This window comes from Thermobia domestica, chromosome 18, assembly GCF_964235325.1.
Source record: "Thermobia domestica chromosome 18, izTheDome1.hap1.1, whole genome shotgun sequence".
NCBI classification, from domain to species: Eukaryota; Metazoa; Arthropoda; class Insecta; order Zygentoma; family Lepismatidae; genus Thermobia; species Thermobia domestica.
In genome coordinates, this window is record NC_137471.1 from 183,900,797 (window position 1) to 183,927,791 (window position 26,995).

Below are 26,995 nucleotides of genomic sequence, written 5' to 3' on the forward strand. Positions count from 1 at the left end.
TTTGGAGACTGGGGTTAGTCTCGTTTAGAGAAAGTTTCGGTCTCGTCTCGATTCATAACAATTCGTCTCGATTTCTGTATCACCAGTGACACTGAGACCTTGATACATTGTTTAACGTACAATCTGAAGCCATGTGCTCGTACTGGGAATCAAACCCTGACATCTCATGTTCAAGGTGCGTCTGCTAGCTATATATCTTCGTGGAAGGTCTAAAGTATGCGTGAAGTATAGCAAAGACTGAATTTAATAAACCTGTGTGAGTATGACCCTGATTTAAATCCATTATATATGATTTCACAATTGAAGCAAATGTCAAATCATATAACGATGGTCCTAACACTTGGGCTAATGCAAATAAATGATAACTCACGTTAGTGTATGCCTTTGTAAAATTTCATACTTTAATTTTCCACAAATTTCTTTTCTTCACTTACTGTTATTTAATAACATTTACTTGAATTATAAGTGTAAAACCTAATTGTTATTTTCAATCTACCTCTTCGCATGCTTTAATTCAGAGTAAAATTTAAGGGTAAATCAATATAAAATGTAATTCAAGAATTATTTATTTTTTCTCTAAATCCTTTCAATAAAAAGTGCGAAAACATGCATAAGAAATAAAAACACCTAAATTACAAAGTGTTTTTAGAAACCATATTACGTTTTCCTCCATAATAATTTGTATATATGCGTCGCAAACAGAACTGTAGCGTGGGGCGAGCGGGGCCGTTAACTCGGGCGCTGATAGCAAGAGGGCGGCGAAGACCAAGAAGAAAGAAATACGGTTGGAAGTGAGTAAACAACGCGTCGCTCCGAAAACGTATTGGCGCTCTACTAAATCAATATTGTTGTCGGTTTGCAAAGAAATAATTTGTTTTAAAAAAAAATTCTTCCTCGCTCTGCTCGCAACCCAAACCTTTCAATAAGAGTCGCAACAAGTTTTTACTTATTACTTAAAGCAAGTTATAATACATGACTTGTTAATGATGATGTGATAGACCAGGTGCCGATAATTTATAGTCTACGCATAAGCGTTTTCAAAATCAAAAACGGTCAAAGTCTGAAGTACGTGCATGGCGTTTTGATAGTGAGAACTTTGCTTGATTAATCACGCTTTTATACTCAATTGGATTAATCAGGACGGCGAGAATGAAGGCTTTGAGAAATTCGCAAAGAAGGCTCACTCTGAATTTCCGATACATTGACAAAACCTTTTTACCGTAAAAGAATCGAAATTTAAATGCTATTTATGTGGTCACATGGAGTATAAAATTACAGAAGTTTACAACTAATGCTAGAAATTACTGCTGTCACCCACTTGGAACATTTTAAAAGCACATAGTTTCGAATATATTGAAATTTCATTACTTATCGATGGTATGAAACGATATGTACCTAGGTAAATAGTTGTAAATTTACCATAACTGTTCTCCAAATGGATTTACAGTGTATACAACCAAAGCTAGTTTCCTCAAATTTTAACAAAAAGTCCAAAATAAGCCTCTTCTGAACGGCTCTTATTTGTAAAAGAATACATAATTATCGCTTTTTACATTTGCAATGGTCTCTCAAAGTAAGTTGATAAAAATTCAGCGTAGCATAACAAGAAAAGCTGCTTCTGTTATATGTTAGAAGAAGGAAAAGGAAAACTTCATAAGGTAGATGTAGTGGACGCCGAATTCTACTTCGGCCCGGAAAGTTCTAGCTTTAGCGGAAATTTCTGGTCACAAATGAAACAAAAATCTTGTAAAATACAATGTAGTTCTCCTGCCTCCGGGCTAAGAACAGAGATCGTTCATTCTTCCGACTTTGGAAGAGTATGAGTAAGTTCCTCTTTGCTGAAGAAAAACAGAACAGTCAGTTAAGTTTAATGAGCACCAGGTTTAAATATTTGAGTACGGTTTATAGGCAACGCTATTTCCCTCTTCTCCCACCGAAGGCTGTTCTGAATTTTTTTAAAAAAATCAGTCATGACCAAGAATGTCATGATGTGCGTACGGCCAGACGTTTAAATGGAAACTTCCTTACTGACTGTTCATTCACAATATTGTATACATTTACGCTGAAGGATGACACTATAGAGAGAGAACCCAAAATACATGGACAGAAGGTAACATCAACTGTTCTGACCTCAACCTATAATCAAATATCTCACGGACAGCAATCAGATTCAATCTCTGATGGACTTCATACTAAAGAAAAAAAAGTAAAATTTGTGTTTGGTGGTTCAAAATATGTGCATAGTTGTTTATTCTTTAAATGTCCCAAACTGTTTATACTTTTTCTTACCAGCAATTGGGAAACCATGTTACCTATTGACTATGTAATGGAGCCGCCACTGTTTTAATCAACAATAAGCAAATTAATTGTGTTAGTTCACTTTAGCAGTTTTAAATCTCGCAATGATTGGACACTCAAAAGAATCATAAAACAATACAATTATGTTAGGACTGGAATCACTGAGTTGAAAAGATAGAGAGGATAATGTCATTTGCTGCACTTATATGTTCTAATCTCAGAGAGACCAGAATTCCACATATAACTGTTACTGAGCAATGTAATAATAATTATTACTGTCTTGTATTAAATGTTTTCTTATACGAATCATTACAGACATAGATACTGTGTTCCTCCAATGAAGCGCAATAATTGGGGGACGTACTGAACATTTTGCTTTGTCAGTCTGTTCTTAAGAAAGCACTCCACCCATGTACAACATGGGGCAAATAAAAGTGGCCCGGAGAACAGATTTCCAGGTTTCGAAGAAACACAGCAAAGAAAAGGAAATAGTTCCCTAACCTGCTTATAGCCAACTATCAACTACCTGCCATCTATCAACTGTTCAACTGCCTGCGTATAGTTGAAAATTACCGCCATTCGTCTCTTGAATGAAAACCTGAATGATAATGACCACAATTTCAGGTGTTCGGATACATTTCAGACTTTTTTTTTTTTTTGGCCTGTTGAGAACAGATCCTGACTGAGCCCATTTTCTGACTAATCGTTGCATTCTGCTGTTTGCTGGGACTTCGACAATATGAAATTCATGAGCAAACAACAGACCACACTCTTTCCACAAATTTGTTTCACGTAACTTTCCTCAAAGAACACTCTCTTCTGCACTCTGGGTATCATCTTCACCTATGCACTACTCAACTCAACTGACACAGCCCGCACTAAGATCTGAACTAGTGGTGTGCGTACACGTGCTGTGATTCCAAGCATACATTCACGTCCAATCGTATCCATTCGTCCGGGCCAATTTTATTTGCCCCACCCTCTAGATTGTTAGGGATCAAGGCAGATCGCATCATTTGTACTCTTAAAAGGTTTCAGTTATAAAACAGTCGATATTATCTTCTAAATATTATTTTCGTTTGCAACACTTTGAGTGGTAAAGTTCTTATTCAGTTTGGTATTCACTCTATCCTTTGATGGGGCACTTCGACCATTCGCTTACGGCTAGTGTATCGGAGAACTAGTCTGCGAACGAGTGGAGCATCACAGAGCTTCTGTTTCCAAAGGGAACAGTATTTTTTCAATTTTCTTGCAGATCTTACAGCTCTCAACACGTAAACTTTTATATTCTTTACTTTAGTTGAAACTATTTGAAACAAAAATGTAACGATTGAGACTAAAAGTCCAAAAATCAATAGAAAAAATGCTCCCTGAAGATCTCTCAGAAGAATAACTTTAACCTCTTCTTCTTCTTCTGTATAGTGTTTGTGGAATAACTGAGTTTCATCGTGGTCTTTGTATGTCTCAACTATGTAGTCTTGCCAATGCTCTAAGATTCCAGACTCCTTCAACTTGTAAATGACCTCATTTACTTTAGTTTTCAGTGGAGAGCCTCTGGGAAAGGTTGCAACAACATTTACCTCATAGATACATTCATCCAACATAACAAGTTGCTGCAACAGCTGCTTATTTAAATATGCAGTGCCACTCACAATTGCTGGATCTATAAACTCGACATACACACCGTACCTACCTGTGGAAGCCATTTCAATCATATTAACACCATTTTCAAGGAAAATGAATTTCTTCGCGAAGCGTTTATGGTCTCCTATACTAGACTCCTCCAGCAAATCAACCATATATTCTTCATATCCTAGCCATTGAATGTTGCTGTGTACTAGATCTGCAAATGTTCTTATTGATTCTTGATATTTAGGGATAGTAAGAAATGATACTAAACCACTGCTATATGCACATGTGAGAAGCATGAAACAAATGATGAGCCATGTAAGAAAGTGACGTAAGGCGTCCTCCTTTGGATATTCTATTCCTGCCTGAGTGAATAGTCTTAATACATCCAGGAAGCACAATTGGATGTGGATGTAACGACCAGAAACTGATGTCCCTGATGGAATGTTCCTCAACACAGTTGATATAATTCGAAGAAAGATTGACGAAAACAAGAGAACACCTATTGCGCATAACCACATTATTAAATCAAAAGGTAAAATAAGTGAAAAAAGTTTGGGAATTTCACGCGGTCGAGGAACCAACATAGTTAAGCATAGTTTCAAATATGATACTGAAGTGTCTAATGGATACTTGCCTTCATATTCCAACCAACAGTCTCCCATAGCCATATCAGCAACACGGCTTATAATATTACCAGCCATACCTACGGCTGTACCATTTTCAAAATATTCCCCCCATAATTCTTCTGGAAGACGAAAAACAAAAGAAAAATTAAGTTTTTCAGAGAGCTCTTTTAACATAAGATACTCTGTACCATGCATATCTTCTGTTGCTGGTGATATTACGCTGTTGTCTAATTCAACAGGTTTCAAGAACACCATGTACGGAGGAATGTGAGTACTTGTTACCACAACGGATTTCCCTCCTAAGTTATTTAATTTCTCTGGAAACAATGTGTTGTTCCGAACAAACCTATCTTCTTTCCAGGTGTCGAGTTTTACTATGGAAACCCTTTTGCCATAAAAATAGGTTAAAATATCGTATTGGTTACTTGAATTACCTGAGCGTTCTTTCACCATTACTACTTTGGGAAAATTTTGTAGGATTTGTGCTGTGAGCACATACTCAAAATCAAGTTGTTGAGCACAAGATAAGATTACGAAAAGATTATCACAAGTGTATGTATCAAGAAATGAGGAAAATGTATTCAGAATATCAGCCTCATTTCTACCAACAAGAATATACATTTCGCATATGATCATATCGTTTCCGATATCTTCCATGTTGTTGACATTCTGTATATTAATGACTGGGGTACTGTTTGTGTGGTGACTAATGTACTCTGCGATGCAAGACCCAAGGATACATTCATCAGCAATGATGGCAACACACAGTGGAAAAGTTGAGGTATATTGTCTGACGATATATTTTATCATGTTCAACACAGTTTGATGTTCAGGACATGAAGATGACGTTGAAGCAACCATGTTTGGAGAACACTCAACTTGTAGCCATAAATGAAGAGATATTAAAAGAAGTCCAAATGTTATCTCCATGTTCAGCCTGAAATGACATAAGATATAAATTATTTTGTGAAATGAATATTATACGAAATTCGTGCACTTTGTGATATGTTATTACCATAAGGGCACACATATCGAAAGGCAATACACTAATCCATGTAAATAAAATTAAACTAATCACAGATTTTGAACATCACATAATAGATGCTGCACTTCAGCGGTTCGGGCGAACATAATGGTATGTTACATTTTAAAACTTTGGAGTAAACTAGGAAAGAAGATTTCTATTCCTATGCAATTGAATACAATGACTCATACAAAACATTTTTCCCGACTTTGTCAGGTACATTTCGGAAATAAAACTATCTGCATACTCTTGTGTGATTCAATCCCGACCCATTCCAACTAATAACGCAATTCCGTTGGAATTGGCGCTTATCATTATGTTCATCCGAGCAGCTCATATATATATATATATATATATATATATATATATATATATATATATATATATATATATATATATATATATATATGTATGTATGTATGTATGTATGTCTGGTAATGTATCTGAATATGAACACGATTTTGTTCAAAATTAAATTCAGCTATTAATTTTAATGAACAATTTACCTCTTTCTGAAGTTCAGGAAAACGAGAGAAACATGTATTAATGTTCAGTATTTCAAAGTATGAATAAACTAAATTACTGTATTTGACGTTAACTACAGTACTTAGTAAAACAAACAAAATAACAGTTTCAGGTTTATTACAAGTAATGTACTTAGCAAAACTGTTCCTCTAAAATGTAAATTTTGGCAAATCTTCATATGGATTACAGCTGCAGCTTTGCTTTACTTTTTGTAAGATATTCTTTATATCTGAATACTGCCGCGGTTTCTGGTCGAACTGAGCTCACTGAACATCGGAGACGGTTTCGTGTTGTAACGGCCAAGGTGGGTAATGTTGCCATTACCGTCCCTTCCCAGAAAAACTAAATCTTTGAAAATCAGGAAAGAAAGTTTTACGTTCCCTTCCCTCTACTCAAACAAGTAGCCCCTCCGAGAAGAGTTTCCCGGGCCAGGTATGTGGTTTACAACGCCGCTTAACGCACGTAAAAATGTAAGCTACTGAAAGAGAATGGTATGCTAAAGTTCAACAAATAATAATAAGTCTTCAAAAGTTGCAGGAACATAACTCTACATGATAAACAACACAAAAAGAATTCCGATAGCATTAACAAATTTCATTATTATTGTTAAAAAAAATAAACGTAATGTTGAATCTAACAACGAATTTGTAAAGTTTGTAAAACTTTGTCCGATTTTGAAAAATATTTTCAACTACTAGTAGATTTAAACAATTTCGATTCATGCAAAAACCACAAGAAATTTATAAATACTGAAAAATTTATCAGGCACATGTTGCATGAAGTAAAAGTCCAAGATGGCTCCTGCCTTATCACAAGACATATTCAGCATAAACCATATTTGAAATACACACATTTATATTATAGAAATTCAATACCAATATTTGAACTGATGGTTCAATTAGAATATTTATCAATTTTCTATCTACATTATATATATATATATATATATATATATATATATATATATATATATATATATATATATATATATATACTCACGGAAAAACCCAGAATAACTTTAAATTCACAAAATAAAATATACTACACACAATATTACATATGGTGTAACACATACCTAGCGAAGAGAACAAGTGACGGGCCCAATCACTTAATTTCAAAGCTCCTTCATCGGAAGGATAAACAACCAATCAAATTTAAGTATAGCAATCACATGACATTGACAAAAGACTAACCATAATACCAGATCATTTAAATTAAGAAAACACCAACTCTCTATCGCAAAAAATATACTGTAGTGGAATACAGGGAGGAAAAAGGAAGGTGAATAGGTTACCAAAATAATAATAATAATAATAATAATAATAATAATAATAATAATATAGAAGGAAACAGTATAGAAGGAAACAGCGCTGTTTCTAATCTAAAATTAAATCCCTATTTCATTCATTTTACTCTATAATACCAATGTAAAGATCACTACGGCACAACATCCCCCTCCAAAAAAAAATTCTTCAGAATATTTTTCATTTTAAACCAAAACACATATGTACAATACAATATCGTAATGAGCATGAGATGAAATGATGATGAAAAGGGTTAGTAGCGAATGAATGATGATGAACATGAACAATAAATATACAATTCAAGAAACAACAATTTACCTTACATAGTTCCACCACACAAATTTCTGGGCTCTCTGTAGAGCTTAGCTAAAGTAGTATGTGTCACGACTATTTTATTATCATTTGTTTTGCATTTTAATGTATTTGCCGTAGGCTTAGCAATCACAGTAACAGGACCCCACCAATTAAAGGCTAATGATTTTGTAAGCTTATCCTGTAGGGATGACTTTTGCTGTGATTTGATCAAAACACGATCACCGACAGCAAAGGTGACAGGAACAGTACGCTTATTATATATCCTTCGTCTCTCTTCCCAAGCTTTGTGCATGTTTTCTAAAGCTTGCTCCCATATAGTGGCATTATTAGGGCCATCAATATCTTCAGAGGAAATTTTCCACTTAACCATCAAGGTATCAATAGGATCTCTCCCAAGAAACAATCTAAATGGAGAAAATTTCAACTCTGAATGTTCAGCAGTATTTAGAGAAAACTGCAGTTGGTTTATAAAATATGCCCATTTCTCCTGTTTTCCATTCAAGTAGGATTTCAGGCTAGTTTTTACTAATCTCACGTATTTCTCGACTGCATTTCCACCAGGAAAGTAAGGAGAGCTCCTAATATGTTTTATTCCATTTCCAAAAAGGAAATTCTTGAATTCTACGGAAGAAAAACACGGACCCCTATCGCTCGTAAGAGAACGACAAAACCCGAAACGACAAAAAATATCATTCAGGGCTTTGATAACAAGCTTGCTCGTTGCATTACGTAAAGGAACTAAATGAAGGAATCGAGACGCATTATCGAGACAAAGTAGAATGTACCGATATCCATAACTACACGGGAGAGGCCCAGCCAAATCTACGTAGTTATGGCCATTCACCTCAGAACAATATTCTGAGATCAACTGCCCTTGAGGTAGATAATTTCGAGCCTTCGAGAGTTGGCACTCATGGCACCCTCTCACATACTCTCGAACTTCATCGTACATATTCTTCCAAGTAAAATACTTGGAAATTTTCTTGTAACTCTTCAAAATCCCAAGGTGAGCCCCATTGGGTAACATCGAATGATAATAACTTAATAACATAGGGACAAGTAAACGGGGAACCAAAACCTTATAAGGTGAATATTTCGCCTTAGTATTTTGATACAAGATATCCTTCACAATCTTATAATCTTGGTATTCCCCACCATTTTCAACCACCTCCCGATAGATATCTTTAGTATCAGCTTCTGTTCGTTGATGTTGTACAATATCGGTATGTGACAGAGGTAAACTCCATAGACTAAACATACAATTCTCCGCGGAATTAATGGAACAAGGATCAACATCTACATCCGTGGGATTAATTTCATAAATCCGCGTCAAAAAATCCACTTGAAAATTCTTCGCACTCGAAATGTGCACAATTTTGAATTTAAATTCAAACAAATTCTGTACTATATTACCATAACGACCTAAATTCTTCGGATTACGTAACATGTGTACGAGAGCATTATTATCTGTAAATATAGTAAATTCGTTACTCAAGAATGAACGAAACCGCATCACCGCATTATATATGGCAAGTAATTCCAATTGATATATTGTTCTATTGAAATCAGCGGGTTTTAAAGTCTTACTGAAAAACCAAACTGGTTTCAACAAGCCCTCGTCCGTTTTCTGAGACAAAATTGCGGCTTGAGATCTCAACGTCGAATCTACATGCAAATAAAATCTTTTATTTAAATTGGGGATGGACAAAATAATCTGTTCTTCAAAAGCTCGCTTTATTTGCTCCAAGCAAGAATCCTCTCTGGGACCCCAAACAAATTTCTCACGTGGAGAACGCATTCTCGATAAGGGTTCGATAAGGCCCGCGAAATCATCACAGAAACGAGAATAGAAGTTTAAAAAGCTCAAAATCTTCACAAGGCCACGTCGGTTTTGAGGGGGTTTAATATCCCTAATTGCTTGTAGCCTTTCGGGTAACATCTTAATCTCACCGTCCTCGATCAAGAAGCCCAAAAATTCAATTTTTGTACTCAATATCTTACATTTGTCGGGAGAGAGAGTGAGTCCTCTGTTCGAAAAACGAGAGAGAACTTGTTCAAGCATGGAATTGTGTTCCTCAATAGAACGTCCATATACGACAATGTCGTCAGCGTAGAATTCAACTCCCTTTCCCCTCAAGTCTCCTAATATATCATTAAGAGCCCTCATTAAAGCCTGTGTCCCAATGCAGATTCCCATCGGTACACGCCCGTATTCATATAATTTGTCTTGTACAGCGAAGGCGGTGAGCTGTCTACTCTCAGGGGACAGCTGGACCTGGAAGAAAGCTCGACGGGCATCGAATATTGACATAATTTTTGCATCAGAAAGCGAACTAATACACTCGTCGAGGTTCGGACACGGGACCCCATCTCCACAAATGATATTGTTCACCCGAGCGAAATTTACTACTAGCCTGGAAGATGAATCCCTATTCTTAACAAGAAAACAGGGAGATCTAAACTCAGAGAGTGAAGGACGAATAACATTATTTTCCAATAATTGTTCAATAATATGGGATAATTCCTTCTGCTGAGTTCTCGAAAAAGGGTACTGTCTCTCACGTATCACTTCATCTGATTTTCTTTGGATATGGTATACAAAATCACTAATGCAGCCTATACGATGAGTGATCACATTATCATATTTACTCAATAACCTATCTACATAAGCCCCTAAACTCTTGTCTTGTTCCAACAACTTTTTATCTATACCATCTATAATTTTCTTTCTCTCTTCTACAGTAATATCCCACTTACTCTCATCCCCTGACTGTAACATACATAACAATGGATCGCCCCCTATTTCATTATTATAATCGACATTATTGACATCAAAATTCACACGTTTCCCACAGACGTTATCGTCATTTACTACATTACAAGTATCAGGTCGCGAAGAAGGCCCAGGCACGGGCTCATTTTCTAACATTGAAATATTATTTTTCTCAAAATTAGAGTCCGAAGTAACATTTGTTTTTCTTTTTAAATTTGATGAAGGCAAATGAAATGTCCTGGAAGAAAAATTTTCGCTGCAAGAGTACCTGTAACCATGTAGTCCCACTGTGTCGCTCCTGGTCGGCTTAGAAGGCTTACGGCTCCTTATCTGCGGTGCCCTGGTCGCATCAAAATCTTCCCTACTAGGATGTTTACTTCCGTTGTCAAAATTTCTCTTACAAGTCCAGGGCCTACGGGAATGAGGCGAAGAATCTCCCAAGAAAAGTTTGGCGGCAGCTTCGCTCACACTCCCCTCCCTGGAAGGATAAAAACCAGCAACAGACTTCCTTTTGTTATAAGTAAGAGGGGAGGGGGGAGAAGATTTTACTAAGGGAATTTCTATTTTTGACTTGGTCCAATATAACGTGTTTTTATCAAAGTCAATACATAATCCCTCTCGACGAAAACAATCGAGTCCCAAAAGAATTGGATATTCAAGATTTTTCATCACATAAAACTTGCACTGAAACTTATATCCATCTATAACCAAGGGTAGCAACACTGAAGGACGTAACACTAATGCTTCTCTGTTAATAGTTTTTCCACGAAAACAGTCTTTATAATTAACACGGACTCCATCTAAGTTCTTGATTTTATTAAAAAGGTCCAAACTAATTAAATTAGCCGTGCACCCACAATCTAAGGCAGAGACGACTGAAAAATCCCCAACTTTAAGGTTCACCAAGGCAACGCCCCCACTATCTTCTACAGAGCACACTTTCTTTTCATTATTTTCAACAAAAGACATAGATGAAGACGAATTTTTATTTAAACTACAGTTCCGTTTTAAATGCGGACCGCCACAAAGAAAGCACGCAACAGTTTTTTTGTTTTTGTTTATTTGTAAAGTTTTTATTCACAACTGGCAACCCTACTTGAGAGCGCACCTTAAAATCAAATTGTTTAGAATAGAGTTCATGAAAAGTGTAATGGTTAACCAATCGGTGTAATTCACTCATAGTTTTAGGTTTCTGGTTATAAAATAACCTCCCTTTAATTCGAGGCAGAACGCCACTGGTAATGAAACTTATTAATCTCTCATCACCACAATTTAATTTAAGCAAGCGGTCCAGTGTGACTAAACGTTTAACGAAGTCTTTCAAGTTCTCCGCCTGACCTTGGGGTTTATACATATATTCAACAACTATGGATTGTATAGCACATTCCGATAATAAATTATGAAAAATATAATCTCGCGTGAGCTCCCAGGTACGAAGCTGACTAGGCAATTCCAGTAATACATTTTTTAAAGGACCTGATACTTTTCCTCTTAAGGAATACAGTAATGCCGGAAAGGGAAAACGGTCTACATTATAAAACTCATCTATTTGTTTAACAAACTCATATAACACTATAGGGTTAGATCCATCACAACTTGGTAAATTATCAAAGAAAGATCGAAGTACCAAAGCTGCGGAATTCTGTTCTAGTTTTGAAAAACAAGCATTCGAAGAAGAAGTTAAGTTACATTGCTGACCTTGCACATTCTTATCAACTAGCGAGCCAGCAAAAGGTGAATGAACACTTGGTACAACAGGCACCGTGTTTGTATTACTCACAGGTACTACGTTAGCTACCTCCTGCTTATCAAGGTCAACAGACGACTGTGGGTCAGCTGTTTTATCTGCAAGGAATCTATAGAGTAGTAATTTTGCTTCTCCTTCTGATAACGTTTCTACGACCTGTCTTTGGTCAATTGGATTCATTGTAATAATTTCTTTTAAAAATATTGATTCGACCTTTCTTTGCTCTGCGTGTTCTACATTTTCATTTTCCTTAAAAAGTGGTATCTCATCCATAAAAAAGGAACTATCACCACCAAAAGCCATGATGACTATAAACAAGTAAGCAAGGATATTGACTAACATGTGCCAAGAATTGGGTTCAATCCCGCCTGCTTTATTTTACCAATGAAGACTATAACTGACTTTAAACTTCTAAAGCATACCATAAAAAAAATAAGACTTGTTCTCTTCTTTTGTAACGGCCAAGGTGGGTAATGTTGCCATTACCGTCCCTTCCCAGAAAAACTAAATCTTTGAAAATCAGGAAAGAAAGTTTTACGTTCCCTTCCCTCTACTCAAACAAGTAGCCCCTCCGAGAAGAGTTTCCCGGGCCAGGTATGTGGTTTACAACGCCGCTTAACGCACGTAAAAATGTAAGCTACTGAAAGAGAATGGTATGCTAAAGTTCAACAAATAATAATAAGTCTTCAAAGGTTGCAGGAACATAACTCTACATGATAAACAACACAAAAAGAATTCCGATAGCATTAACAAATTTTATTATTATTGTTAAAAAAAATAAACGTAATGTTGAATCTAACAACGAATTTGTAAAGTTCGTAAAACTTTGTCCGATTTTGAAAAATATTTTCAACTACTAGTAGATTTAAACAATTTCGATTCATGCAAAAACCACAAGAAATTTATAATTACTGAAAAATTTATCAGGCACATGTTGCATGAAGTAAAAGTCCAAGATGGCTCCTGCCTTATCACAAGACATATTCAGCATAAACCATATTTGAAATACACACATTTATATTATAGAAATTCAATACCAATATTTGAACTGATGGTTCAATTAGAATATTTATCAATTTTCTATCTACATTTTATATATATATATATATATATATATATATATATATATATATATATATATATATATATATATATATACTCACGGAAAAACCCAGAATAACTTTAAATTCACAAAATAAAATATACTACACACAATATTACATATGGTGTAACACATACCTAGCGAAGAGAACAAGTGACGGGGCCAATCACTTAATTTCAAAGCTCCTTCATCGGAAGGATAAACAACCAATCAAATTTAAGTATAGCAATCACATGACATTGACAAAAGACTAACCATAATACCAGATCATTTAAATTAAGAAAACACCAACTCTCTATCGCAAAAAATATACTGTAGTGGAATACAGGGAGGAAAAAGGAAGGTGAATAGGTTACCAAAATAATAATAATAATAATAATAATAATAATAATAATAATAATAATAATATAGAAGGAAACAGTATAGAAGGAAACAGCGCTGTTTCTAATCTAAAATTAAATCCCTATTTCATTCATTTTACTCTATAATACCAATGTAAAGATCACTACGGCACAGTGTTATCAATTAAAATCATGATTGGAGGATGTTCTCCAACAACTAATTCTTGTTGCTCGAATTTCGATTTACATCAAAACTTTGAAACTTGACCACAAATTATCAATTGGATTGGGGTCAGGACTGCTCCTAACACCAAAAAAAGACGAGTAACTCGATGGTCCCCGAACAATTTCTGATTGGTTCAAGCTGGGTATTAAGAGAGTACCACTGAAAGTCACGCCATATAAATCACGAATAGTGAGCAGGTGTGTTAAGACTTTTTGAATTTAAATTTGCCTTAGCAAATTCTTTCACACCACTACGCTGACAGGATGCTTCATAGTAGAAAAGACACACTCAGGTAATATATTTTCGTCTGTTTGGCGATACACATACCTAATTCCATTAATCCAAAAATGCTGATAATAGTTTAATCTCTCCGAAATGAGTGTATTCTAATCTCCTTGTGTCCACTTCCTAAGCCAGCGCAACGAGCGGCATTACTTGAGTTGAAACATAACTCCAGCACAATCAGAAAGGAGAAGGTGTGAATGTAGATAAATTGAATATGTGTAGGCTGCTGGGGAGTTGAAAGCACGGGGCTCTAGAAACTCTCGCTGCCATCTTAGGAACGGATGAAGCCATCACTTCCATACATGGATCTCATCGGTGCTTCTCAATGAAGAGATCCCAGGTGTGGGAGGACATATGTGTATCCCTCGAGTCGTTATCAATCCATGGAAGTTCTTATAGGGCAAGTGAACATTGATGCTCGAGATATAAGTTCAGTATGAATCTTCACTAAGAACACTAAGCCTACCATTGGAGCCTACATGCGGAGGAGAACTGTCATGCCTAAGCAGTTTTACATTGACAGATCATGCTTTGTGTGAAAGGCTCGAGATTAACTATGGAGAATCTGTGACTTGCCTCGCAATTCGTGCACTTCAGACGAACCCAAGTTGTTAGCTCAAGTTCAATGACCCTACCGGGGGAATGAAAGCCTGTGGTTTACCTCCCTCAGGAAGCGATTGCTTGGGAGTGTGTGCAGTACTTTTGGATACTAGTTGAGCGACAAGTTGGTATTCAGGGCCAGTATCGGATCCTCCCTTACACACACACAAGGAGACCTGTTCAGGGGCACCCAGGGGAAGATTTAGTCTCTGACGAGTTGGGTTATGCCGTGGAATTCAGTAGCTTGTGGAATCGTTATCCAAGAGAGAGATGAGTTTATCTTACAACGCTCGGGTGCCGTCACTACATATGATAGTTGATTCTTGGTCTCTAGAGGAACTGCTATAGGCTGCCAAGAACGTAACACAGAATTCCATTAAATTATATCTTTTTGGCTAAACACGGATAAGCCATTAGTGTAAGGCAGGTCGATAAAGAATATTTCCCCTAGCCGACGACCAGAACGAGGGTAGGTAGACGTTTATCAACTATGTCCACTTCCTATCTACTACTGTGAAGCCCACCACACACTTTTCCCTCTATTTTAGGTTGAGGCAACTCTTTTAACTTTGGATGCTTGCTTGTAAACCATTTTCGCTAGTTTCTTGCCTGACTGTTCAGTTAGAAATTTGTGGCACTGACTTCTTCAAAATGACATTAGTGTTTTGCTCGTTCACCGGCGATCATGTAGAGAGAAGTAGCAGATTCTATGACACACTTCAGTCGTTAGGTGTGGTTTTCTAACAATTCTTAGAGAAGTTCTTGTGAACCCAGTTGGCTCATAATTCTAAGAAATTTCCCTAACTCTTGACTTTGTAGCCGCTGCATTCTCTACTTCTTCCTAAGACAAAAATAACAAATGTGCACATAAGTATACTGTTGTATTGATTGTTCCTGCTTGTAGAAATCAAACAATGTGAATAACATATATTACTTACTTTTGGTTTTTTTATATGCAGATTGATATGTTTCCTTGTTGTCTGATATTCGGTTGTATGGTATTAAAGCTTGTGAACTTAAAACAATGGTATGTGCTTCCTCCAAAAACTCTAATCTGTTCCTTCTCTGCTTTTAGTCATGCCCAAGGCTTGAGTAATAACTGCTGTGCGAGGACGAATTAGTCTTCAGAGGCTGTTGGATAATAACTTTCTTGTGGTAATGTACGACGGCTGTCCACGAAATAACAGACGTTTTGAAATAAAAAAAGTAACAGAGTGAACAAACCAAATTATATTATATACATTTGCAAGGGTAAAATCTTAAGCTATTTTTCCACATAATCGCCATGAAAATTAAGGCATTTATCATACCGTGGCACAAGTTTTTGAATAGCGTCGCGGTAGAAATCTGTCCCCTGCGATTTCAACCATTGGCTTACACCAGCAAACAGTTGAACGTCAGTATCAAAACGTTGTGTAGCGAGCCATGTTTTCATCGCTGGGAAGAGGTGGTAGTCGCTCTTCGACAAATCCGTGCTGTATGGTGGGTGATCGAACACCTCCCAACCAAAACCATCCAAGAGCATTGGAACGGGTATTTTTAAAATCAATGCACCATTGCTTCACTCGGCCTTCACTCATTATTCCTTACACTTCACACAGTTACCGATGGATTTCAATTGCCTTGTGGCCTTTTGCCAAGAAAAACCTAATCACAGAACGCACCTCACAAAAGACGGGATTTTCTATTGCAGCGTACATTGTAACACGTTACAGAAAGCACAGTAAGAGTGTGACAGTCTTCACACTGCCACAGCTGGATGCGTATTGAGTGTGGCAACGTTCTGACACCAAGATGGCGACTCTAGCCCCGCCCACTGCTGCGATAGGTCAAAACGTTTGGGACTTTCTGCACAGCCCTCGTATAATCACTAAAAGCCTTGAACTTGTGCTTTCAATACGATACTTAGGCATCCACTATAAATAAAAATGTCCTATTGTTAAAAACAGGAAGGAGAATGTCCCTTAGAAATCTATTACTCTCTTTTGCATCCTATGTTATGTTCTGGGCACCATTCTTCTTGAGTTAATTCATCTGAGGTGATGGTGTAGTGCTTGAAATTGCAATTTTATTACGGACAATGCTTCTGAAGCTTTCGTCTACCTGTAATTTTAGAAACACACTCTTTTTCCAGACACAGGCGTGCGCAGACCCTTGGATTAGGGAGGGGGGAAGACAAATCAATAGCAGTACTCCTGAAGATATGCAACCACTTTTGTAATCATTATTGTCTTTATAATTTAATTTTTATTTTCATTGGCCCGGAGGAAGCGATGATTACAGACATCTTTTAGGGTCCGTTTATGTGAAATATACTCCTTATTAGCTGAGAAAATTATTTTAAAAATCGAAAAAAGACGCAATGTCAAAACATTAGGTGGGGCAAGCGCCCCCACTTGCTCCCACGTGCGCATGCCTTCCAGAGACTGATATAATTCTTCAGTTAATTGCGCCACATTAGTTCAATAGTTCTTTGTATCAATTCGCTTTAATGTTAGCATATCCTTTTCACCCAGGTTTCAATGGCACTTAGTGTTTTTCCCTTGGATTATGCTTCGTCGTGACATGTATATCTCTCACCACCTTGGATACTATTGTTCTCCATGTAATTAACACAGATACATATTACAGTTAAATGGCACAATTTGTTCTCTTGGCGAAGCTTACCAGGATTCGTAATATTCATTTCCTTCGTTAATAGTAAATAATTGCTTTGTAATATATAGGAGAACGATGGGTAATTAGGAACGAGAAAAAAAAAAAACAATTGCTTCAACAGTTCATTGTATTGCCTACGTGAGACACAAAAATAAATGTGTTTATTATTTCTTTTGTTTTTCTTCCATCAAATAATATTTTTCATTAGAAATTGTATTCTTGTCTATCTCCCGCTCCCCCCTCCCCCCCCAAAAAGTTGGAAACAAGGTCTAAATTCCGATTTACCAATGTCATGGGGAAATTAGGAATGATCACTACATTTTGGCTTCAAAGCAATGTTTTTATGTGAGGGGACGGATAGACAGAACATTTTTATTTTTCTAATACTCTTGTTTCTAGAAATCTGAAACCTGGATGAAATGTTTTGCAGGATAGAGTGTTCGTCATGAGAAAATTAGCAAAAAACCACAAACTAAAGATACATGTGTTGCATATTTGAGACATTCATTTGGCAATTAAATTTAAAGCACATTAAAGTGAAAAAGTGCACAAGAGCACGATAAGAAGGAGCAAATGTATCGTTATAGGGTGAGAAAATCGAAGACGTTAAGACGTCCCCTATTTAGGAAGTCAAATATACTCGGAAGGAAGAAGTGAAAAGGACGTAAATTTTAGAATAGTTCAGGCTTTAAAAGCATTCAATACGATAGAGGACTACTAACATCAAGAAATGTATCGTTGGACGTTCGAAAACGATTTATTAAGACTCTGATATGGAGCGTGGCGCTTTAGAGATCAGAGACGTGGACATTGAGAAAGGCTGGAATATCGAAGCTGAAAGCATTTGAAATGTGGTGTTGGCGCAGAGTGTTGCGCATATCATGGACCGAAAGGAAAAGGAATGAAGACGTACTAAAGGAAGCTAATGAAAGATCATGAAGATAACAGGAAAAAGAAGAAACAGCATGCTTGGCCATCTTATTCGGCCTCCGATTTGTTCACCGTGTTGATAGAGGGAAAGGCAGAAGGAAAACCAGGAAGAGGAGAAATATCTAGGTACAGTTATGAAGAAGAGACCTTATCATAGTATAAAACAGGACTCCAAAGCGAGATAAAGGGTTTAAAATTTCCATGTTGCCCACCTTCGTATGGTTGAAGTGAACAAGAAGAAGAATGCAATATCATTTAGGGATGCACGCGAGAGATAGCATTTGCGAGACGAGACACAAGACGAGAGTGAAAAATTTATGCGAGACGAGACTAAACAATGCGAGATGAGACTCGGTTAAGTCTCGCACGAGAAGTCTCGCGAGACTTCTCGCAGTCTCGCAACATTTATGAATTACATGTAATTCTATATTTAGTGATTTTACATTTATTGAGTTTTCTAAGTTGAGCGTTAATGCCTCCAGGAACAGAAAAGTGATTGGGGCAATAGACATTTTATGAGATTTATTATTATTCAAGGTTGATTTTCAGAATTAAAGCCTTCTTTAGTTTCTAAACATCGTTAAAAAAAGAAAAGCTTTGTAAATTGGAATTTTATTACAGCATCGATTTAGGACTTTATTTTGCGACACAAACACATACACACGGGCGCGCACGAATACATGAACTTCTGTTTTTGGTCTGAAAAGCGAATAAGACTCCCTATTGCTGCAAAATGTGATATTTCTGTTGTTTCTGTCTTTTTCTCATTACTACTAGCGATTAATGTTGGGGGATGGCGGGGAAATCCCCTCTTGTCAAAGTTTATCCCCGGCCCGGGTCGCAGAAATAACATGATATTTTTACATAGAATAAGTATTTTCTTTCTATATATTTATTATTTATCAAAAACATCCCCCTCTAGTTCGGAAGTTTAATTCAAACACTGGTTTGGTACGATGGCCCTATAGGTTTGGTGCCAGATGGGAGGAATGGCCCTATATCTGTCAGTAATTTTATTTTCTAGATCTGGCAACACTATATAAGTTGAAAGCGAAAGTTGATAAAATGCGATAATGCAACACTGCTACAAGCGCGAACGAACCGAAAGAATTGGGTCGTATTGTGTTGTGACGAGTTCTTTTGTTGTCTACAAGCGCTTTTGATGGTATAAAAACATCTTTATAATGGAAAATCACCCTTCAAGGAAACGACCAAAATGTGTAAATGTTGATAGTGGCGACGATATTTTAAAAGAGCCAAATATTGTTGGAGTGGAGACCTCTAAGCTGGAAAACAATGTTGGATCCAGTAACAATTTATGCTGGTTTTGCTGTAAATTATGCTATTAATTTGATGAAAATTAATGGTCCAGCAATCAAATTTCAGTATAACTTTTCTTTTAATTTGGAGCGGAGGGGACACAAGTTCGGATACCATCTTGAACTCTAGGTTCCATCTCCTTAGGATGTTATGAACATTCATTCTATGGAAAGCAATGGCAAACCACCATGGATTCACCTTGCCAAGGGACTTTTAGGTCAAATACCTGCCTTCGGACAGAATATCACATCATCATTCATTAACAGCCATAGAATAACACATTGCAAAATTTTGACCCAGAATATATGCGAGACTGCGAGACCATGCGAGAAAGTCTCGCGCAACACGCGAGATGAGACTCAAAATTTTATTCGAGACGCGAGACGAGACTTCAGATTTGCTAGACGAGACGAGACGCGAGACGAGACCAACATTTGAGGCTGCGAGATGAGACGAGACTTTTCCATTTCTCGTCTCGTATCGTCTCGGGTGCATCCCTAATATCAATTAAGATGTAAAATATTCAGTTTTATTGCGAAATAGGTCTTATGTAGTATTTATATATTTAGCAGTCCTACTTTGAAAATTAGGATTGCAATAAATAAAAAAACTGTATTCCAGTCTAGTGAAGAAAACAAAAACAGTCCTAAATATGAAACAAATAATTCTGGCAGCGTAAAATTACACATAAAAATATTGATTTTTTAAAGAATTAAGATATTATTAATGATCTTGTTTCTTTCTTTTTAATTCTTGAAGCGTAATGGGTGTTATTGTAAACTCAGTCACGTCATGTATTTGTAAAGGCGTCATGAACAAACGATAAATTTCCACACAATTTTCATTTGTCCTTGCGGGAAAGCGAAATTTGTAACCGCCTTTCCTGAAATATATTCAATGACATTCTCTTACCTTTTTGGTTATTTATTTTTTTATTTATTTTATTTATTTTATTTTATTTATTGGACACCTATTACAGGAAAAGAATATTCCCATTTACAATAGGCTTACATAATTACAAGCTTTATAAATATTGAGACACACAACAAAAAGAAAAAGAAAATAAACATGCAATTAACATCACGAACATGAGAAAACACAAGTAAGAGATATATTTGTATTAATTCCTTCAATAAGAAATGCAAATATACAAATAGAACCTAGTAAAGACTATGAAATCAGCCCTTCGTGACAAAAATGAATGAAATACAAACAGAACATAACAAAAATATAAATATCCAAAATATAAATGTTGAAATAAGATTTCTGTCAAGAAGCAGAAATGTTTTAGTTTAATAGAAATACTCTTTTAATTTCAAAATACCATAATCAATGTCAGGTTCGAACTGAAAATCTCTCTTAATCAAAAATTATATTTAAGAGTTTTTACATAGACTGAATAAGGCATAGCAAAATCTAAGTCGACATTCTCCTGTATCAGCTTGTTGTATAATCGACAAATTCTCGTAATAGGTGAGTTTAAATGTGCCATAGTTTGAGACCTGTTGCAGATAAAAGGTAATCGATTTCTTAATTTTTTAGATTTTATATTAAAATTCAATAGCTTTAGGCACTCTGAACTGTCGACAATTCCGTTCACTAATTTGTAGAGGAAAATTAGCTGCGAGTGCTCATGTCTAGTTGCCAATGAGCTACAACCAAAAATACTCAGAAGAGATTTGTACGATACCTTTGCTTCATAAGAATTAATATTAAAAACCTTATAATACAGATATCTCAAAAATTTATTTTGGATACGTTCAACCTTGTTAATATAGTTTTTGTAATAAGGAGTCCAGACTATAGAAGCGTGATCAAGTCTACTTCTAATAAGGGTATTAAATATAGTTATTAAAACATCCACATTGTGGAAGTCTCTGGTGTTCCTCATTACAAATCCCAAAAGCTTAAAAGCCTCATTACATACTTTCTCAATATGTACATTAAAAGACATCCTATTATTGATTATAATTCCCAAATCATTTACCTCTTGGCATCTTTTGATATTTAAGTTATTAATCTTATAATCAAAATAAGTGGGATTATTTTTTCTTGAAAAGGTTATTGCAGTACATTTATTGATATTGAAATGCAGTTTATTTTTAAGACTCCATGTTTCTGTTCCCTTTGAACCCACATTCCTGTATTCACCAGTAACATTCCTATTTACTCCTTTGCCATGTTCCTTTTTACACCACAAATTTTAAAAACTTAATTATTTTTTTTAAATCTATCTTCTAAATGGTAACTTTTTACCAGACACTGTTTTAATAGGTGATCACTCTAACTTTATACTAACTAAATATAATAGTAGCTCATTCTGCTTTTATATTTTCTAGTACAGAAATCTTCGAACGATCTCATTACAAAACTTGCAGATTACGTTTTCTGCCATGTGTTTTTATAAAATTCAATATTCCAATTTTTATAGATTTTAGTCAAATTTAACCCTTTAATTTGCAAAGATTTCTGGAAATATGCACTCCCAGGTGGCAAACGTAGTACTACATCGTAGCCATAAGAATCGTAGAACTATGAAACAATGATGTAGGCCCCTATGTTTTACACAAACAACAATTGCACACAACAATAAACAAAAAAAGTTAGAAAGACGTTCCAGCCTCACCAAGACGTTTGCTACTCTTTGGAAATGCGATTTCTGTTTTTTTTTTTTTTTTTTTTTTTTTTATTACAGCAGAGCAATGTTCTTCTTACGAGCAACAATGTATAATATGTTATTCCAAAATTCAATGTCGTTTGCGCATTATAGGCATTCAGAGCCATCTATTGATTGGTTTCCGATTTAAATGTAAGAAGAAAAGTTTTCAAGAGAGACCTTCGTCATTGACACTGAACATTAGTGACTTTTAGTCAAGAAGTAGTACTACGCCGAAGCCATTTCCACCGCATATATCCTTGACGTAGTACTACGTCATAACCAGTTAAAAGGTTAACAATATATTCAAAATGAAGGTTCAAACATACATTACTGAGAGAAAAACGTATGTAGCGTACGTAAAAACGTAGGTAGTGTAAATAATGTAGTTTTTGAACTTAACATACAGCAAACGTATAACTGAAAAGTATATTTTATACGTACTTTCCGTGTGAGTGTTTCAAATAAATGTCCTTTCCGTACAAACGAAAGTACTGTGTATATATACGGCCAGGATCTCATATACAGATGGAGTATGTAACATATAGCTGACGTATGTAATGTACGGCAGACGGTTATATGCCAGACATCCTGCAACAGTATGGTGTAACATCTGAGCGGAAAGAAGGCAGTACTTATGTAGCGTATGATAAGGTATGTTGTATAGTGATTACGTAGTAAACACAAGGATCCCGTATATTTGCGCAATATACTGTCTGGCTAGTGGATTTTTCTCAGTGTGACGTTCCGATTTTTCACAATTTAACGCAGTGATAAGAAAAGTGTTTCTGAAGTGGATCAAAGGAAAAAAAAAACTTTTGGCGGACCAATAAAATTCACTAAAACCTACAATATTACATTTTTACAATAAAATCCTTTAATAGTAAGCCTAGTAATGATTGAAGTTTTTCATTTTCTGGTTCGAACTGGGACGGACTGATTCTCACAAGAATCTTAAATGGTCATATTTCAATTTGTTTGTAACACAGCTCTTTCGAAGTAACGTCATTCTTTTTTTTTTTTTTTTCATTTTTCACATTAGGTATCACATAGCAGACAGGATAAAACTCCAGAGTATCGCATCTGTTCTGCAGGCTGTAGTTTACCCATCACTGGTTTAGTGTATTAGAAAACTAGTTATTTTACGCTTTCCCGTCTGCCCCTTATCACTAAAAATCCACTTCCCCCTATATCAATACATTTTGTGTAATCTTTAATACTGATTTCTCAAGACAAATTAACAATAAAAATGAAGTTGACACAATGTATACAGACTTCAATAAGGCGTTTGATATTATTAATCACGAGATTCTTCTTAGCAAGTTTGTAACTCACTTTAATTTTTATCGTCATATCTCCGTGAACGCAGACACCGTATTCGCTACAAAAATGTCCTGCCCATTTAATTTTTAGTTCATTCAGGTGTTCCAAAGGGCTCGAACTTAGGACCTATGCTGTTTCTCTTATATATTAATGATTTGCCTGAAGTAATAAAGTCACAAAAACTTATATATAGACGATTTAAAAATTTACCATGTCATACATTCGGAAAAGGACTGCATTGATTTACAGAATGACATTAATGCATTTCGTAAGTGGTGTGAAATTAAGAAGTTACCACTAAGCATTGAGAAGTGCAGTGTCATGTCTTATACGATAAAAAGAAATTACATGAAATTTGAGAATCATATTAATGGTATACCACCGCAAAGAGTTGACCAAATAACTGATCTTGGGGTATCAATAAGATCAAATCTCTCGTTTGATATTCACCTAAATCGAATTGTAAATGAGGCTTACAGAAATCTCGCATTTGTAATGAGACTTAGAAGTAAATTCAAGCACTGGCGCAAATCCCGGGGAGACGAGGGGGACATGTCCTCTCCAATCTTCGACCTGGGGGGACTGTCCCCCCCCCCCCCAATAATCTGACGTGAAAAGTGTTTTTTGGGATAAGTGTGATGATTTGTGTCCGACTGCCACAAAGGAATGTGAGATGAAATTGATTTCTCTTGGCTTTTCCATTTTCTTAAAAGAAAGAATCGTATTCTGTGGAGTATTTCAAACTGAACTTCGTGCTTTAGTGCGTTTAGTAGTCACATCAATATGTATTAATTCCACTTTCGCTACTTGGGCACAAATTGCAATAAATGCCAGAGGAGGATATGTCTCTCTCCTCATGCTGGAAAGATGTTTCAGTTGTAGGTACGGGCAAAAATTCCGGGGAAATAGGGGGGACATATCCCCCCAACATTGGAACTGGAGGCTCTCCCAATAATCTTATTTGAAAAGTGCTTTTTGCAGATAAGTGTGATGATATGTGTCCGACTGCCACAAAGGAAAGTGAAATGAAATTGGTTTCTCTTGGCTTTTCCATTTTTAATGAAAATGAAGATGTTCGACTGTGCGTGACGTAACCTGATGTGAAATCTTATCTCTCCTCTCGCCTAGGCCCTAGCATACGAAGAGTATATAGACTGCCGAATGTCAGAAGAACCCATCTTTTCAGTAAATGCGCATTTCATCTATTTGTAGTATCAGCCTAGGCATCTACTCATGTTTCGTAAGCTACTATCTCCTATGGAACCCGGAGGTTCAATGCCGCGTTGACAAAAGCTCTCCACTGACTTCTATCCTTACACAACTGGATCCAGTTTCTACTTTGTATTCCTATTAATGCGAGATCCATCTTAATAATGTCCTCCCATCTGAACCTAGGTCTTCCTAATGGTCGATATCTGATTGGTCTTTCAGTGAGCGTTTCTACTTTCTTCCATTCTAGCTATATGACCTGCCATCCTAAGCCTCCTAGACTTGATAACCCTAACATGTTTGGTAATCCGTATAAATTATGTAGTTCCTCGTTGTGACCTTTCCGCCATTCCCCATTCCCGTTCCTCTTGGGTCCGAATATTCGTCTCAGCATCTTGTTCTCAAATACTTTCAGTCTATGTTTTTCCCTCAGAGTAAGCGACCATGTTTCGCAGCCATACAGAACAACAGGCATGATTATCATTTTATATATTTTAAGCTTCAAATTCCTCGACAGAATTCACGACAAGAGATTTTGAACTGAATAATAACGCGAATTCCCTGTTTTTAGTCGACATTTAATTTCTTCGTGAATATGAGTTTCGTCTGTTAATATTGGTCCTAGATATGTGAAAGTATCCACTTTATCAAAAGTATTATTTAATATTTTAACGCTTTCATAATTTTCCGTATTACGGTCCCGATGCACTTCCATGTATTTAGTTTTCTCTCTAATTACTTCTAAACCCATGTCCCTGCAAGCGTTTAATAAAATCTCCGCATTTCTTTCTATTGTTCTCCTATCATCCCCTATTAAACTTACCTCATCAGCATATGCCATAATCTGGTGAACACCGTTCAACTCTAGGCCCTGGTTCCTATCTTTGATTTTCCTTATAGCGTATTCCAGGACAAAGTTGAACAATAATGGCGGCAACGCGTCTCGTTGTTTCAGGCCATTCTCGACGTGAAAGCTCGTGGATAAAAAATTTCCTACCAGCACTTTACTTTGGGATTCATTTCAACATGCTTTAATTAATCTAATTAGCTTTTTCGGTATTCCAAATTCTGTAAGAACGTTGTACAATGTTTCTCTCCTAACCGAGTCGTAAGCGTTTCTAAAATCAATAAATAGTTGATGTACCGGGATATTGTATTCCCATTTGTTTTCGAGTATTTGGCGAATGGTGAATATTTGGTCGGTAGTTGATCGATTTCGCCTAAATCCGCACTGATAATCCCCAATAATTTCATCTACGTATGAGGTCAATCTTGCTAATAGAATGTTTGAAAGGATTTTATAGAATGTTGACAGAAGAGAAATGCCTCGATAATTATTACAGTCAGTTTTGTCGCCTGCTTGTGGATTGGAAAAATGATTGATTCTTTCCACTCTTGTGGCAATTTCTCCTTGTTCCAGATAAGGTGGATGAGTTTGTGTATCTTGTTCCACAATATTTCGCCTCCAGCTAAAATTAACTCAGTCGGAATTTCGTCTACACCCGTCTTTAATATAAGCACGAGGTTGATAGCCTTTCTAAAATTTGCTGATCCCTTTATGCATGTCCCGAATGTTTTTATTTTTACTATTATCCACAAGTTCCTTAATTGTAGCTTTCGAAAAATTGAATTTCTTTTCTCTAAAATTTTGGAAGTTTCCTGCCTGATGTCTGCGAAATTTTGTGTGATTATTTCATTCGGATTTTGTAGCCAACGTAATTTTGCCTATTTTCTCTTCTCTGCTATTTTAATGCATTCCTGACGGAGCCATGGTTTGTTCCTACGTATTTTCACGTGTTCTAATTTTTCTTTTGAGACAGGATGCTTCGTAAGGAGAGAAAAGAATTCAATTGCTGGAATATTTTTCTCCATACTCGTAAGGTTACATCTTTTAACTAAAGAGTATATGACATGCGTCAGATATCTGTAACGATTCCTGTAATGCTATTGAGATTATCATCATTTTGCTCAAATAAAATTATTGTTGCGTCATATATAATTGATATTCTTTCTTCGTCGTTTTGGGGAAGCCATTATTTATATTATTATAAAACAATTTTAACGTGGACCTTTGCGGATGCCTAAGTAGAAATACACCAAT

General features: G+C 36.1%; 1 protein-coding gene across 1 annotated transcript; it reads right to left on the minus strand.

Annotated features, from left to right (window-relative positions):
• Window positions 1-3,216: 3,216 nt before the first annotated feature.
• Window positions 3,217-5,486, minus strand: LOC145675424 (glutamate receptor ionotropic, delta-1-like). Its single transcript, XM_081745831.1, has one exon. The coding sequence runs from the start codon at window positions 5,484-5,486 to the stop codon at window positions 3,420-3,422; it is 2,067 nt and encodes a 688-aa protein (XP_081601957.1). The 3' UTR covers window positions 3,217-3,419.
• Window positions 5,487-26,995: the final 21,509 nt, after the last annotated feature.

Bases quoted from the DNA above. Each gene is read 5' to 3' on its own strand.
- LOC145675424 (XM_081745831.1), bottom strand. From the start codon at position 5,486: ATGGAGATAACATTTGGACTTCTTTTAATATCTCTTCATTTATGGCTA.